Here is a 13,367-nt window from a genome sequence, read left to right as displayed (position 1 = left end):
TGTAATGTTAGCAAATACGCGACTCAATCTTGCTATCACAACAAGATCGATTCCGGAACAAGAAGAACAAACACTCGATATGAAAATGAATAAAGCTAAGAACAACTCTCGGAGAATTAATGGAAATCTTGTATTCAATTTCTTGTGGAAGATTACAAACTGATGGATGAAAAATCTTTCTCTCTCACTCTGCTTGCACAGCTCGGTTATTCACTCTATATAACACTAATCTAACAACCAAAACAAATCCAACGGCTGTCATTTAAGCTAACTAACTAATCGCATCCGACGGCTCACGTTTGTTTATGCATCAGTTAATAACAACGGCCAACACCGAACTCGACTAAGTTCGGCCAACACCGAACTCGACTAAGTTCGGCTAATGCCGAACTCGACTAAGTTCGGCCAATACCGAGCACCAGCAAGCTCGGCTAATCACCGAGCACGATTAAGCTCGGCTAATCACCGAGCACGATTAAGCTCGGCTAACACCGAGCTGCAATCAATCACCTAACAGTATATCAGTCCCTGCCGCGCACGATTAAGCTCGGCTAACACCGAGCTTGACTGATTGTGCAGTTTTGCCCCAATCCTCATAACAAATCTCCACCTTGGGACACAACTGGACAATCCACAGAGCATATCCATCTTCCACAATCACTCCAGCTGAATCAGATTCACCAAATCCATGCAATACTTCAACTTAAGTCCGGGTAAACCTTTGTTAGCATATCAGCAGCATTGTGCTCAGTAGCTACTTTCTCAATCTTTACTGAGCCCTTTTCAACTTCATCCCTCACAAAATGAAGCTTAACATCCACATGCTTGCTCCTCTCATGGAATGTCTGATGTTTTGATAGACATATGGCACTATTTGAATCACATAATACAGTCACAGCTTCTTGATCGACTCCAAAATCCGAGCAGATTCCTTTCAGCCACATGCTCTCCTTTACAGCCTCAGCCATGGAAATATATTCTGCCTCAGTTGTTGAGAGTGCCACCACAGATTGCAAACTCGATTTCCAACTTACAGCAGCTCCATACATGCAGAAAACATAGCCGGATTGGGACTTCCTTGTGTCAATGTTAGTTGCAAAATCAGAATCACAATATCCCAATAGAGGCTGTGTATCAAAATTCTTACTTCCATCAAACAGTATGCCATAATCCCGAGTGCCATTGAGATACCTTAATATCCATTTTAAAGCTTGCCAATGCTGTATACCCGGATCAGCCATGTACCTGCTCACAACACTTATTGCCTGGCTGATATCTGGCCTTGTACACACCATGGTGTACATGATACTCCCCACTATGTTTGCATATGGGACCTTATCCATTTCTCTTCTCTGTTCATCATCTTTAGGGCTTTGATTGCTGCTGAGCTTGAACTGTGAACTCAGGGGCATGCTCACTGGTTTGCTATGATCCATCTGGAATTTCTTGATCACACTACTGATATAATCCCTTTGAGTCAGCCATATCTGCTTGTGATCTCTATCTCTGATAATTTCCATCCCAAGAATCTTCTTGGCATCACCAAGATCTTTCATATCGAATTCAGATTTCAGATCAGCCTTCACTAACTCCACCTCTTCCTTATGCTCTGCAGAGATCAGCATATCATCTACATATAACAGTAGATATGCTACAGCAACTCCACCTTTTCTCTTGATGAACACACAGTGATCATACAAAGATTTTTCAAACCCAATCTTCTGCATGAACACATTGAACCTCAGGTACCACTGCCTTGAGCTTTGTTTGAGTCCATAGAGACTTCTTTTTAGCAAACACACTTTCTTTTCATCTCCTGGCTTCACAAAACCAGGTGGTTGCTCCATGTATATTTTTTCTTCAAGTTCACCATGGAGAAAAGCAGTTTTAACATCAAGTTGTTGCAATTCCCAATCTCTTTGAGCAACTATAGCAAGTAATAGCCTGATGGAGCTGTGTTTGACAACAGGTGAGAAAATTTCATTGTAATCCACACCCTCCCTCTGTGTGAACCCCTTAGCCACCAACCTTGCTTTGAACCTGATATGGTTGTTGTTGAAGGCCTCAACCTTCTTTTTGTAAATCCATTTGCACCCTACTGTTTTCTGACCAGTAGGCCTCAGTACCAAGATCCATGTGTGGTTTTTATACAAGCTATCAATCTCCTCTTGCATAGCTAACAACCACTGATCCTTTTCAGGGCTTCTGATTGCTTCTTTATAAGATGAAGGTTCATGGTAATCCATCTGTTCAGCCACTGCCAGTGCATAGTGCATCATGTCATAATCATTAAATCTAGAAGGGAGCTTAATATTCCTCTTTGCTCTGTTTCTAGCAATCACTCTCTCTGGTGTTCTGATTTCAGCTTGCATTCCAGAAGCTCCACCACCACTGACATCAGATGTAGCATTTGGATCAGTCTGAGTTACATCTGTAGTTACTCTCTGGTTCTCCACCTCAAAATGAACTTTCTGATTATCCTTGTTGAGGAAAGGCATTTCAGATTCTTTGAAGATCACATCTCTGCTAACCACCACTTTCTTGTTTCCTTCCTCACAGCACCACAGCCTGTACCCACTGACTCCCATCTGATACCCAATCATTACACACCTGAGAGCTCTAGGTTCCAATTTACCTTGCTTTATGTGAGCATAAGCTCTACACCCAAATGGCCTCAGTTTTGAATAATCCCCATAAGATCCATACCATTTGTTGTCTGGGGTCTGATTTTCAATGGCAGCTGAAGGACATTTATTGATCAAAACAACAGCAGTAGAGGCTGCTTCACCCCAAAATGGTTTAGACATTCCAGACGCTATTAACATGCACCTCACCCTTTCAAGAATGGTTCTATTGATCCTCTCAGCAACCCCATTTTGTTGTGGGTTTTGAGGGACTGTTCTGTGCCTCTTTATCCCCTTATCTTTACAGAATCCATCAAATTCATGGGACAAGAACTCAAGCCCGTTGTCAGTCCTAAGACACCTCAATGGCTTTCCTTTCTCCAACTCAACACCTACACACCATTCTTGAAACCTCTGGAATGTTTCTGACTTGTCTTTCATTATTACTATCCAAACCTTCCTTGAAAAATCATCAACAAAGGATAAGAAATACCTGCCTCCTCCAAGGCTATTCACTGGTGCAGGTCCCCATATGTCACTGTGAACATATTGGAGAGGCTCTTTCGATGTGTGCTTGCCCACTCCATATGGCAGTTTTTTGCTCTTACCAAGTATGCACTCCTCACAAGATCCAATGTGTCTTTGTACATCAGACTCAGACATCTGAATTATGCCTTGTTTCACCAACTGCATCATCCCAGCAACTCCTACATGCCCGAGCCTTGTATGCCAATTGATGGTTTGTTGAGTTGAATTTGCAGAACCATCAATAGGCTCAGCTTGTAGATAATAGAGTACATTACTTCTGATAGCTCTCATAATCGTCTGGCCATCCTTTGTAACAAGCATTTCTCCACCATAAAGGGTCAATCTATAACCTATCTTCTCAAGAAGTCCCAATGAGATCAAATTTCTCTTGATGGATGGGATGTACCTTACATCAGTAAGCTTTCGCAGTGATCCATCTTCCATCCTCAAGCATATGTTCCCAACACCCTTACATCACACACATGATCATCTCCTAGCAACACCGAGCCTTCAGATTCCTTTAAATCTTGGAACCAGTCAAGGTTGGAGGACATATGGAAACTGCAACCTGAATCCATGATCCACAGCCTTGATAATGGACTATCCTCCACCACATTGAGAGCTCTTGCCTCTTCAATTTCCTCAGTGATAGCTGCTGTACCATCTGCTTTGTGATTTTCAGCTTGTCTTTTCTTCCAAGCAAAGCAATTTTGCTTGATGTGTCCTGGTTTCTTACACCAAAAACAACTTCTTGACTCCTTCTGATCACCTTCCTTCGCACCCCGTGGTCTCCATTTATCAGATGAGGTTTTCTTGAATTTGAATTGTTTCTTTGATGCAGTCTTCACATTAAGGCTTTCAGCAGCTTGATCGATTTGCTTGCTGACAGATTTCTGCATTCCCTTCAGCTTTAATGCAGAATATACCTCCTCTAAAGTCACCTTCGAATCCCTTCCAAGAAGTATTGAGTCTTTAAATTGCTCAAAACTCTGAGGCAGAGCATTCAATAACATCAAAGCTTTATCCTCATCTTTCATGGCATCATCCACACTCTCAAGATCATCTATGCACTTGCGAAAATCTTCTAATTGATCTGCTAAGTTCTTGGAGTCAGAAAACTTGAAATTGAATAACCTTTGTTTGAGATGCAATCTATTTGAGATCGACTTCTCCATATAGATTTTCTCTAACTTCTCCCAAACTCCTGCGGCATCATCTTCCTTTTGAACCTCCCTCAAGACTCTATCGCTGAGGCACAAGACAATCGAGCTATACGCCTTGTATTCCAGTTCTTGAGATTTCGCCGCATCCATTCCTTGAATCTCCTCCTCATCCGCCTTGGATTTGACATAATCCCAGACTCCTTGCTGCATAAGAACAGCTTTCATTTTCAATCTCCACAGGCCGAAATCATTTTCGCCGGTGAACCGCTCAACGTCGAACTTCGTGGTAGACATTGTTGAATGCGTCGTCCTTCTTCGTTTTCCCACAGACGGCGCCAATTTGTAATGTTAGCAAATACGCGACTCAATCTTGCTATCACAACAAGATCGATTCCGGAACAAGAAGAACAAACACTCGATATGAAAATGAATAAAGCTAAGAACAACTCTCGGAGAATTAATGGAAATCTTGTATTCAATTTCTTGTGGAAGATTACAAACTGATGGATGAAAAATCTTTCTCTCTCACTCTGCTTGCACAGCTCGGTTATTCACTCTATATAACACTAATCTAACAACCAAAACAAATCCAACGGCTGTCATTTAAGCTAACTAACTAATCGCATCCGACGGCTCACGTTTGTTTATGCATCAGTTAATAACAACGGCCAACACCGAACTCGACTAAGTTCGGCCAACACCGAACTCGACTAAGTTCGGCTAATGCCGAACTCGACTAAGTTCGGCCAATACCGAGCACCAGCAAGCTCGGCTAATCACCGAGCACGATTAAGCTCGGCTAACACCGAGCTGCAATCAATCACCTAACAGTATATCAGTCCCTGCCGCGCACGATTAAGCTCGGCTAACACCGAGCTTGACTGATTGTGCAGTTTTGCCCCAATCCTCATAACATGAGGTTCGGGGAGGGAGAGAGGAGTACATGTACATTGTAACTGGAGAGCGCGATCAATGGAGTTAAGAAAATAAATCAATTGAAGGAATAGAAAACGAAAGAGTTTGGTTTGAAAGGGAAGGGTGATTCAGTTAGTTGGGAATGGGAGATGCTCTTATTACTTTTGTTCTTCTTTGCTAAGCGGAGGGGACAGGTCGAACGACGTCGTGCCGCGTGCGCATTTTAGCCCATTCTTCTGTTACACCTCAATTGATTTGATGTTAAGCTAATCGATACTCATTAAAATATTGTTAATCCGATGTTGACTTTTTGGTCGGCTTGCTCAAAAAATATTTTTGGTAATATACATAATCGAACTTTTTTAATGGAGTAGCTTTTTTTGTCCATATTTATAAAATGGTTAAATAAAAATTAACGGCAAATCATGTTTTAAAGTCTAAAATTAGTCCATTATGTTTGCTCCATTACATATATAGATCATCAATCCATCAAAACATGGTTAGCCATTATTTTTTACGAAACCGTTAAAATACGCTGATTACCTACATGAGCATGATGTATTATGAGGTGTAACATGGTGAACTATTAATTTACTCAGTTTTGTCACATCTAGGACATTTATTCGATTTTGTCCCTCATTCAAGAAATGTATTCAATTTTAGCTTAAAATGTGTTTAATTTTACACATGTGATGTGAGTTGTTAAATATACAAAACTCAATCTTATTACAGAACACAGAACCACACTACGAATATCATTTTTAGACAATACGGAGGTTACTCTTGTCATGACCTAAAATGATAAAAAAAAATGACATCCGTATTTTTCAAATCCGGATTTTATAAAATGACTTAAAACAAACTAACAATGATGGGTTCGACAGTTCGACACTAAAAATTAGATCAGCATTAATTATAACACTATGTGATATTGATTTACAATATCATCAAATCAAGATACTCCATATAAATAATACTACTAGTACTAGTACTCTATATAAATAAAAGCTAGTGTTTTGAATTCACAACTACTGTTTTGCAACACAAAAGGTTTCGCTGAAATTTGAATTCATAATCTGTAGGCCACAAGTCCCCAACTTCGGCTAAAAGTCAATATTAATACATCATGTTTGAGCAAAATAGTGTGTTTGAAAGTTGGTCAAAATCAAGGAGCTTCATGCATGTTCCAAACCTAATCTTTCTCTAACAATATACAGCAACACCCATTGATTCAATGACAGATAATGTCAACAAAATGGCATCAAAAGAAACAAAATTTAAAAACGAAAAGCCTTGAAAATAAGAAAACACAATAGCAAATAGCATCTGTATTATCTGAATGAATTTTTGTCTGTACAGAATAATCAGCTAACCATTCAATGTAAAGTCTACAAAATCATCAACTAAGAAGCCAAAATCAATGCTAACCTCATTGATTTCACCATATTATTTATACACACAGACTCGAATCTGCTTGTCAAAGGAGCTATCTTTGAGCCACCTTGGCGCTCTGCGCGTCTATAATAATATTCAAAATCTTACCAGGAACAAAAATTCTCTTCTTGATTGTTTTCCCATCCAGAAACTTAGAAAGTTTGGGATCAGATGAAGCTAGTCCAAAAGCATCTTCCTCGGTGCATTGTTTCTTGACCTGAACAGTGCCCCTTGTCTTCCCGTTGATTTGGACGGGTAAGACCACCGTTGACTCTTTCAAGTATTCAGGGTTCACCTGCAATAGCTAGACATCACCAACCGCCTCCACACACGCATGTGGCTACTTATATAGGAGTAGTTCAAAACCTTCGCTTTGTTAGATTAATGGATATAAAGGAATGTAAGCAATCAGCATTTTTTGCAAGTTTAATACATCTATTAATTTTCTGGGATCACAACAAGACAATAAAATTTAATTAGGTTGGAAACTCATACTGTGGGGTAAGGCTCATAAGCCAGTGAAGTGGAGTGTCCAAGGCGAGACCATAGCTCCTCAGACATGTGAGGCGCATAAGGCGATAGCAATAAAGCAAATTGTTCGATGACTGGTCTCGGAAGTTTGTCCCACTATAAAAACAAAGCAAAAACGTAATGAGCTCTATATTAATGCATCAGCATCAGTTCTAGTTGATTTTAATGGAAGCTACAAGACTATTCAGTTACAGCATTCACTAAGGAAATAAGAAGAAAAGCCCCAGAGGTTGTTATCTCAGGCAAAGTGAATAATGATAAACGATAAACCATTTATATCCGGAAAAACATCCTGTCATCGTCCCATGTTCAGTCCAAAAACACAATGTATTTAAGAAGGCATCTAACAAGTGCAGAATAGGAAGATGTGTGAGTGCTCAAACCAAAAGCAAAAATAGAAGTCTTGTATGCATGCATGTGTATGTGTGTGGAGAGAGAGAGAGATGGGAGGTTCAGTGCAGATAGGGATGTGACTACCTTATATGCTGCATTAATGAATTCCATCATTGCAGAAATTCCAGTGTTAAATCTTGTTCCTTCAACTTCTTCTGTCACCTGTCATAATAAACAGTAGCTTATTACAGTGAGCCAATTGTGATGCCGGACATGTTTCATATACACGGACAAGAGATAAGAACTACCATTTCAGGAGTATCAAGAGTATACTCTAAAATGCAGTTGTCTTTGTAAACCAAAGATTTCAACTATTATAACAAACTATTGTAAAAACTTCATAACTGAAAAAGAACTTAAGAGAAGAGGTACTGTGATATCACGGAAATGTACACAATTTCACCCATTATATTGCATGAGTGTTGGACAAAAAGATCAAAAAGTGGGTAAGATAAACAACATTTACAATCTAAATAGTAATTACCTTACTAATGCATCTATGAAGACAACGAAGCTGTTCGAGAGAAGGCTCGCCATCGAGATCCACTGTTCCCACATTGTATTTACCATCAAGTGATGGTGAACCAACAACCAATCTCCAAACTCTTGCTAGAAAGCGATGAACACCATCAATACCACTCGTACTCCATATTTTTGAATCTCTATGAGTGCAATATGGAAGTAAATAAATACTAAAATAATGAAGCAGATACAAGTGATATATTCTTATTGCCAAATAAATGATGACTGAAATATGATTATAACAGAGAGATTATAGTAATAGGAAAAGGGGAAAGAACCTGAATGGACCCATGAACATTTCATATAAACGAAGAGAATCTGCACCATATTGTGAGACGACATCATCTGGGTTAACAACATTTCCCCTACTCTTACTCATCTTGTGAGCACGGCCAATCAAGCGAATATCAGGGTTGTCTTTCAGCACGAAATAATCACCAGATTTTGTTACCTATTTCAGTACATATGTGACATATCATAAAATTATGGCTTTGCAAACATTTAATTCAGAAAAATATTCAAAAAATAGTGTAAATTAATGATATATACTAGTAGTATGTTGTAATTTGTATTATTCCAGCAGAAGTAAAGAGAGAGGTTTAAGCACACGGGTGTGACATGCCTTCCCCTCAGGTACAATTTCTTGACTGATGTCCCCCATTTCATCAACAGAATCAGCAGAAACTAGGTTCCCATCTGAATCCCTGAAAGCTATGTATTGAACCTGCCACACAAGCAATTATATATTGGCAGTTTGGCACAACTGTAATATTATTAAACAAGGATTAAGCAAATATATGCTTACTTCTCCAAGAATAATTCCCTGGTTTATGACACATTGAAAAGGTTCTTTAGTTGAGACGACTCCAACATCATAAAGAACCTGAACAAAGTAAGATGTCATTATTACATAAAAACAACCAATTAAAGAACTACAGAATTACTAGCTTCCAACTATTATGACTTACATCTAACGAATAACGTAACTAGCAAGCAGACCATCTCATATTTAGGGTGACGTAATTGTGTTAAAGCTGAAGAAGGAGCATAAAACTTATTATTTCCAACTATTTCAGATTTCCGATGTTTGCTAGACTTAATCTAGAAAGTTGACTCACTGACTGAAAATAAGCCCTTTTCAACCACAAGGTGATGGTACAGAATATTCCAAGTTAAGGCATTCTAAGCTTTGAAGTTACAGACCTTAGCCTGGATACAGACAGCTATAAATTCTTAGGAGAACAACATTATTTACATACTATAATAGTAAGAAACTAGGGGGGAAATGATTTGCATAAAAAAGGCAGACACTGCAGTAGAACAAGTGTACCTTGTGCCAGAATCTAGCATACAGTAAGTGAAGAACTGCATGTTCAGCACCGCCAACATACACATCAACAGGGCTCCAATATCTGCAAGGGACAATAAATGTTAAGAGGGACAGAAACTATCCAAGCATGAAGTGTAAAATGAACACAATTCATATTGGACCACCAATATGTGCAAGCTAAACTTACTTTTCTTTTTCCTTGTCAACCAATGCATTTGGATTTCTAGGGTCCATGAACCTCAGGTAGTACCTGGATTTTGATAAAAGAAATAAATATTAATGAGCCCTATATGAAGCATGAAAACTAATTTGGACATCATTCATTATGCTCACATTTTTGGAAATTGCAAATGCAGTAAAAATGAGTTATGGATTGCACCAAAAAGTTTCATTTAATGTTAATTCATGCTTCCTTGCCAGACCAGATTTAGAAAATATTTATACAAGTTAGCTATAGAAATAAGTCGCACCAGCAAGAACCAGCCCACTGAGGCATAGTGTTTGTTTCCCGCTGTGCTGACTTCCCAGAGATAGGGTCAACTGTTTGTACCTGAGAAACACCATCCATCAGTATGTTTCATGAAGAAATATTACAGAAAGAAAAAGATACCAAGTTGGGGTAATGGTTCCTAATGATGTGGAAATCTGACAAATTGCTACTTCATGCAACTCATCTAGCTGTATCACATCAGAGGGACATCTCTCCATAACTTTGACCCGCTTGAACTCTTGGAAGAAAATAAACATACCCAGGAAAGGGCCTTAGCCAATGGTGGCTCCCCAGTCCCAGTTGGAGTAAAATCATCCAGCTCGGGAAGGGTAAGAGGAAGCTCAGCTTCAGAAACTGGAACACATTCACCTGTACCATCTAGAAATATGACAGGGATAGGCTCTCCCCAATAACGCTGCCGAGCAAATAGCCAGTCCCTTAATTTATAGTTCACCTATAGGAAATATAAAGTTGCACAATTTGTAAACCTGTCCATTCTGAAGCTCAAGAGCAAACAAAACAAAGTCCCTGACATCAAGCAATGTAGTTAAAGAGAACGTCCACATCCAGAATGCAGGAAAAGTACCTTTTTCATTCCACATCCAGTTTTCTCAACCCACTCAATGACCTTAGACGCAGCATCTTTGCTAGGTAGACCATTAATGTCAAGTCCTGATGTTGGACTTGATGAATTTATCATCGTACCATCACCAGTGTAAGCCTTCTCACGGTAACTGAAACTTCCATTTTCCGGAGTCACAACCCCACAGACTGGAATATTGTACTTCAAAGCAAACTCATGGTCTCGCGTGTCATGCGCAGGTACAGCCATAATAGCTCCTGTTCCATAGCTGTCATATGGAGTAGAATTCAAACAATCACAAAATCAACAGAAGTTCTTGTCGAACAATTGTTTTCTCTTCATAGATACACCTCCTTCATAGTCAATGGGCACTAAAGTTGTGAACTAAAAATCATTTGCAAGGGAAATCAGAGAACAAGGAACAATCAGTTACCTTCCCAAAACATAGTCAGCTACCCAAATTGGAATAGCTAATCCATTAGCCGGATTTCTTGCATAGCTACCACTAAAGATTCCAGTTTTGTCCTTTTGGAGCTCAGTCCTCTCCAGATCACTCTTTCTGGAGGCAAGTTCCGTGTACTCTTCGACCTGCATTAAAAATTATTTTTTTCATAATGACTACTGACCTCAGATTTCATAAGTACAAGGCATAATGGAGACGTACAACTTTTCTTTGGGAATCAGCTATGATGGCTGGCAATAGCACATGTTCAGGAGCCAGGACTAAGTAACTAACAAGTCAGAGAAAAGTAGTCAGCAACTGAAGTTGTTGCAAAAGATAACAGGAAATGAGCATTATAAAAATAGAAGATGTACGTTGCACCAAATATCGTATCAGGCCTCGTGGTGTAAACAGTAATTTTAACGTCACTTTCCAAACCATCACTATCCATGGCACTGAATTGCAGCTCTGCCCCTTCTGATCTCCCTATCCAGTTCCTTTGCATTTCCTTAACACTTTCAGGCCAGTCGAGGCCATCTAAATCTTCAAGTAGACGGTCAGCATATGCAGTAATCTTCAGCATCCATTGCCGCATAGGCTGCTCGGTAATAAACAATGAACTGTAAAATCATAAAACCATCCATCTAATGAAAACAAGGAATGTAGCCAGAAAGTTGTGCACAAAAAATATTGCAGAAAACAATAAATAATTAGATTCTACAACGTACTTTTCGAACAACTGGATGTCCCCCACGCTCACTAACTCCATCCACAACTTCTTCATTTGCCAAAACTGTTCCCAGAGCAGGGCACCAGTTCACAGGAACTTCAGCCTGCGTTACAACTGCTTAGAACACCACCGTATATGCTGATGTAATGAAGTGATTGAGATTATTTTCAAGAGAACTCCATACCTGATATGCCAATCCTCTCTTTAGGAGCTGCAGAAATATCCACTGCGTCCATTTGTAATAATCGGGCTCAGTCGTAGAAATTTCACGATCCCAGTCATATGAGAAGCCCAGTAATTTAAGCTGCATGCAGATACTGATGTCAGTATAACAAGAACTGAACCAACTGAATAGAACAGATCGGTAATCAGCTAAATGAAGTGATTTTCACGCTAACATGTTTCAAAATCTTGATAGATTTTTTTTTCTTGAAAACGGATTATATTCATAATTCATCAATCAACATTCATCTGAGAAGGAAGTTGTTGACCTGAGAGCGGAATCGATCAATGTTTCTAAACGTTGTAATATTTGGGTGCATCCCTGTCTGTCAACAAGAAGCTGTGAAATTGAGAGGAGAACAGGAGAGACCGCCAAGGAGGTTACTTGAAAAAAAAATCATATCGGGGAAGGAGAAAGTACCTCGATTGCATACTGCTCTGCAGGTAAACCAAACGCATCCCAACCCATTGGATGTAACACATTGAAACCTTGCATCCGTTTAAGTCTAGCAAGGATATCCGTAGCAGTATAACCAAGAGGATGCCCCACATGTAAACCCACCCCGCTGAAACAACGAAATTGCAAATCTAATGATTGATTTTCAAGCCAAATAAATGACTTCAAACCACAAGTGCAAGAAATGATCTCAATTGCAGATTCAGCTAAGACTACTGAAACTATTTCAGCATTCAAATGATCAGTTATTTTCTCAGCATGGTAGCAATATTGCTTTGCTGTTTTGTGGTTAATTAGGCATTAGACAATGAGAAAGATAACGAGCTGGGTTCATATAATACGTCAAAAACATAAATTCAGCCTCAACACGCAGCTCAGATGAGAGAGAAAGGGACCTGGGATAAGGAAACATGTCGAGAACGTAGAATTTGGGCTTAGATGTATCGATTTCATCGGGCGTCCGAAAAGTCTTCTTCTCCTCCCAGTAATGCTGCCACTTAGGCTCGATTTCATGAAACGGATAAGCTCTCCTCACTCCATCGTCTCCACTGACGCTGTGATGCTCACTCATCTCGCTCGAACTAGGGTTTCCGCTTTCATTTGCGAGCTTTGAGCAATTGATTATCCGGAGGCGGGAAAAGGAAAAGCGAGGACCGCGGCGATGGAGAAGGGGCTGGCGGCGGGGTAGAGAATAACTTGCCGGAAACGGAGGTATTGCTGAGTGAATCCGTGGCGCGGGTTGAATTTGGGTAAACATCGGCGTCGCCGGAATTTGTTACCGTTGCTGAGTGAGGATAGAGAGTGTGGTGAAGAAGAGTTGAGTAGATAAAGTTTAGTTGGGCTTGGCGGCAAAGAAAAGTATTGGGCTATTTTCTGTTAAGGCCCAGACCATTACTCTTTTCAGAAACTCAAAGGTGGAGCAATTGGTCCAAACATCCAATTGTGTAGATAAAGTTTTGTTGGGCTTGAGGGTTAAATCAGATATTATTATAATACTTTTTAA

The 13,367-nt window shown here is 39.7% G+C and overlaps 1 protein-coding gene across 1 annotated transcript; it reads right to left on the bottom strand.

Annotated features, from left to right (window-relative positions):
* Nucleotides 1-6,530: 6,530 nt before the first annotated feature.
* On the bottom strand, nucleotides 6,531-13,140 carry LOC121790017 (leucine--tRNA ligase, chloroplastic/mitochondrial-like). Its single transcript, XM_042188319.1, has 20 exons — nucleotides 12,760-13,140; nucleotides 12,329-12,473; nucleotides 12,177-12,233; nucleotides 11,870-11,989; nucleotides 11,684-11,788; nucleotides 11,330-11,553; nucleotides 11,178-11,244; nucleotides 10,947-11,101; nucleotides 10,517-10,781; nucleotides 10,190-10,384; nucleotides 9,911-9,990; nucleotides 9,628-9,690; nucleotides 9,441-9,522; nucleotides 8,916-8,993; nucleotides 8,733-8,834; nucleotides 8,389-8,561; nucleotides 8,073-8,250; nucleotides 7,673-7,750; nucleotides 7,160-7,291; nucleotides 6,531-6,959 (listed from the first exon to the last, which is right to left on the bottom strand). Exons 1-20 carry the CDS (start codon nucleotides 13,119-13,121, stop codon nucleotides 6,717-6,719), a joined length of 2,904 nt encoding a protein of 967 aa, XP_042044253.1. The 5' UTR covers nucleotides 13,122-13,140; the 3' UTR covers nucleotides 6,531-6,716.
* Nucleotides 13,141-13,367: the final 227 nt, after the last annotated feature.

This window comes from Salvia splendens, unplaced genomic scaffold, assembly GCF_004379255.2.
Source record: "Salvia splendens isolate huo1 unplaced genomic scaffold, SspV2 ctg388, whole genome shotgun sequence".
Taxonomy (NCBI): domain Eukaryota; kingdom Viridiplantae; phylum Streptophyta; class Magnoliopsida; order Lamiales; family Lamiaceae; genus Salvia; species Salvia splendens.
Note: the sequence above shows the minus strand (reverse complement) of the source record. Positions and strands in the feature narration are given on the sequence as shown.

Bases quoted from the DNA above. Each gene is read 5' to 3' on its own strand.
- LOC121790017 (XM_042188319.1), bottom strand. From the start codon at position 13,121: ATGTTTACCCAAATTCAACCCGCGCCACGGATTCACTCAGCAATACCT. The intron at 12,234-12,328 runs GTACTTTCTCCT...TCTTGTTGACAG, and splicing joins CAGAGCAGTATGCAATCGAG to ACAGGGATGCACCCAAATAT. The intron at 10,782-10,946 runs GTAACTGATTGT...TCCATATGACAG, and splicing joins GCTGACTATGTTTTGGGAAG to CTATGGAACAGGAGCTATTA.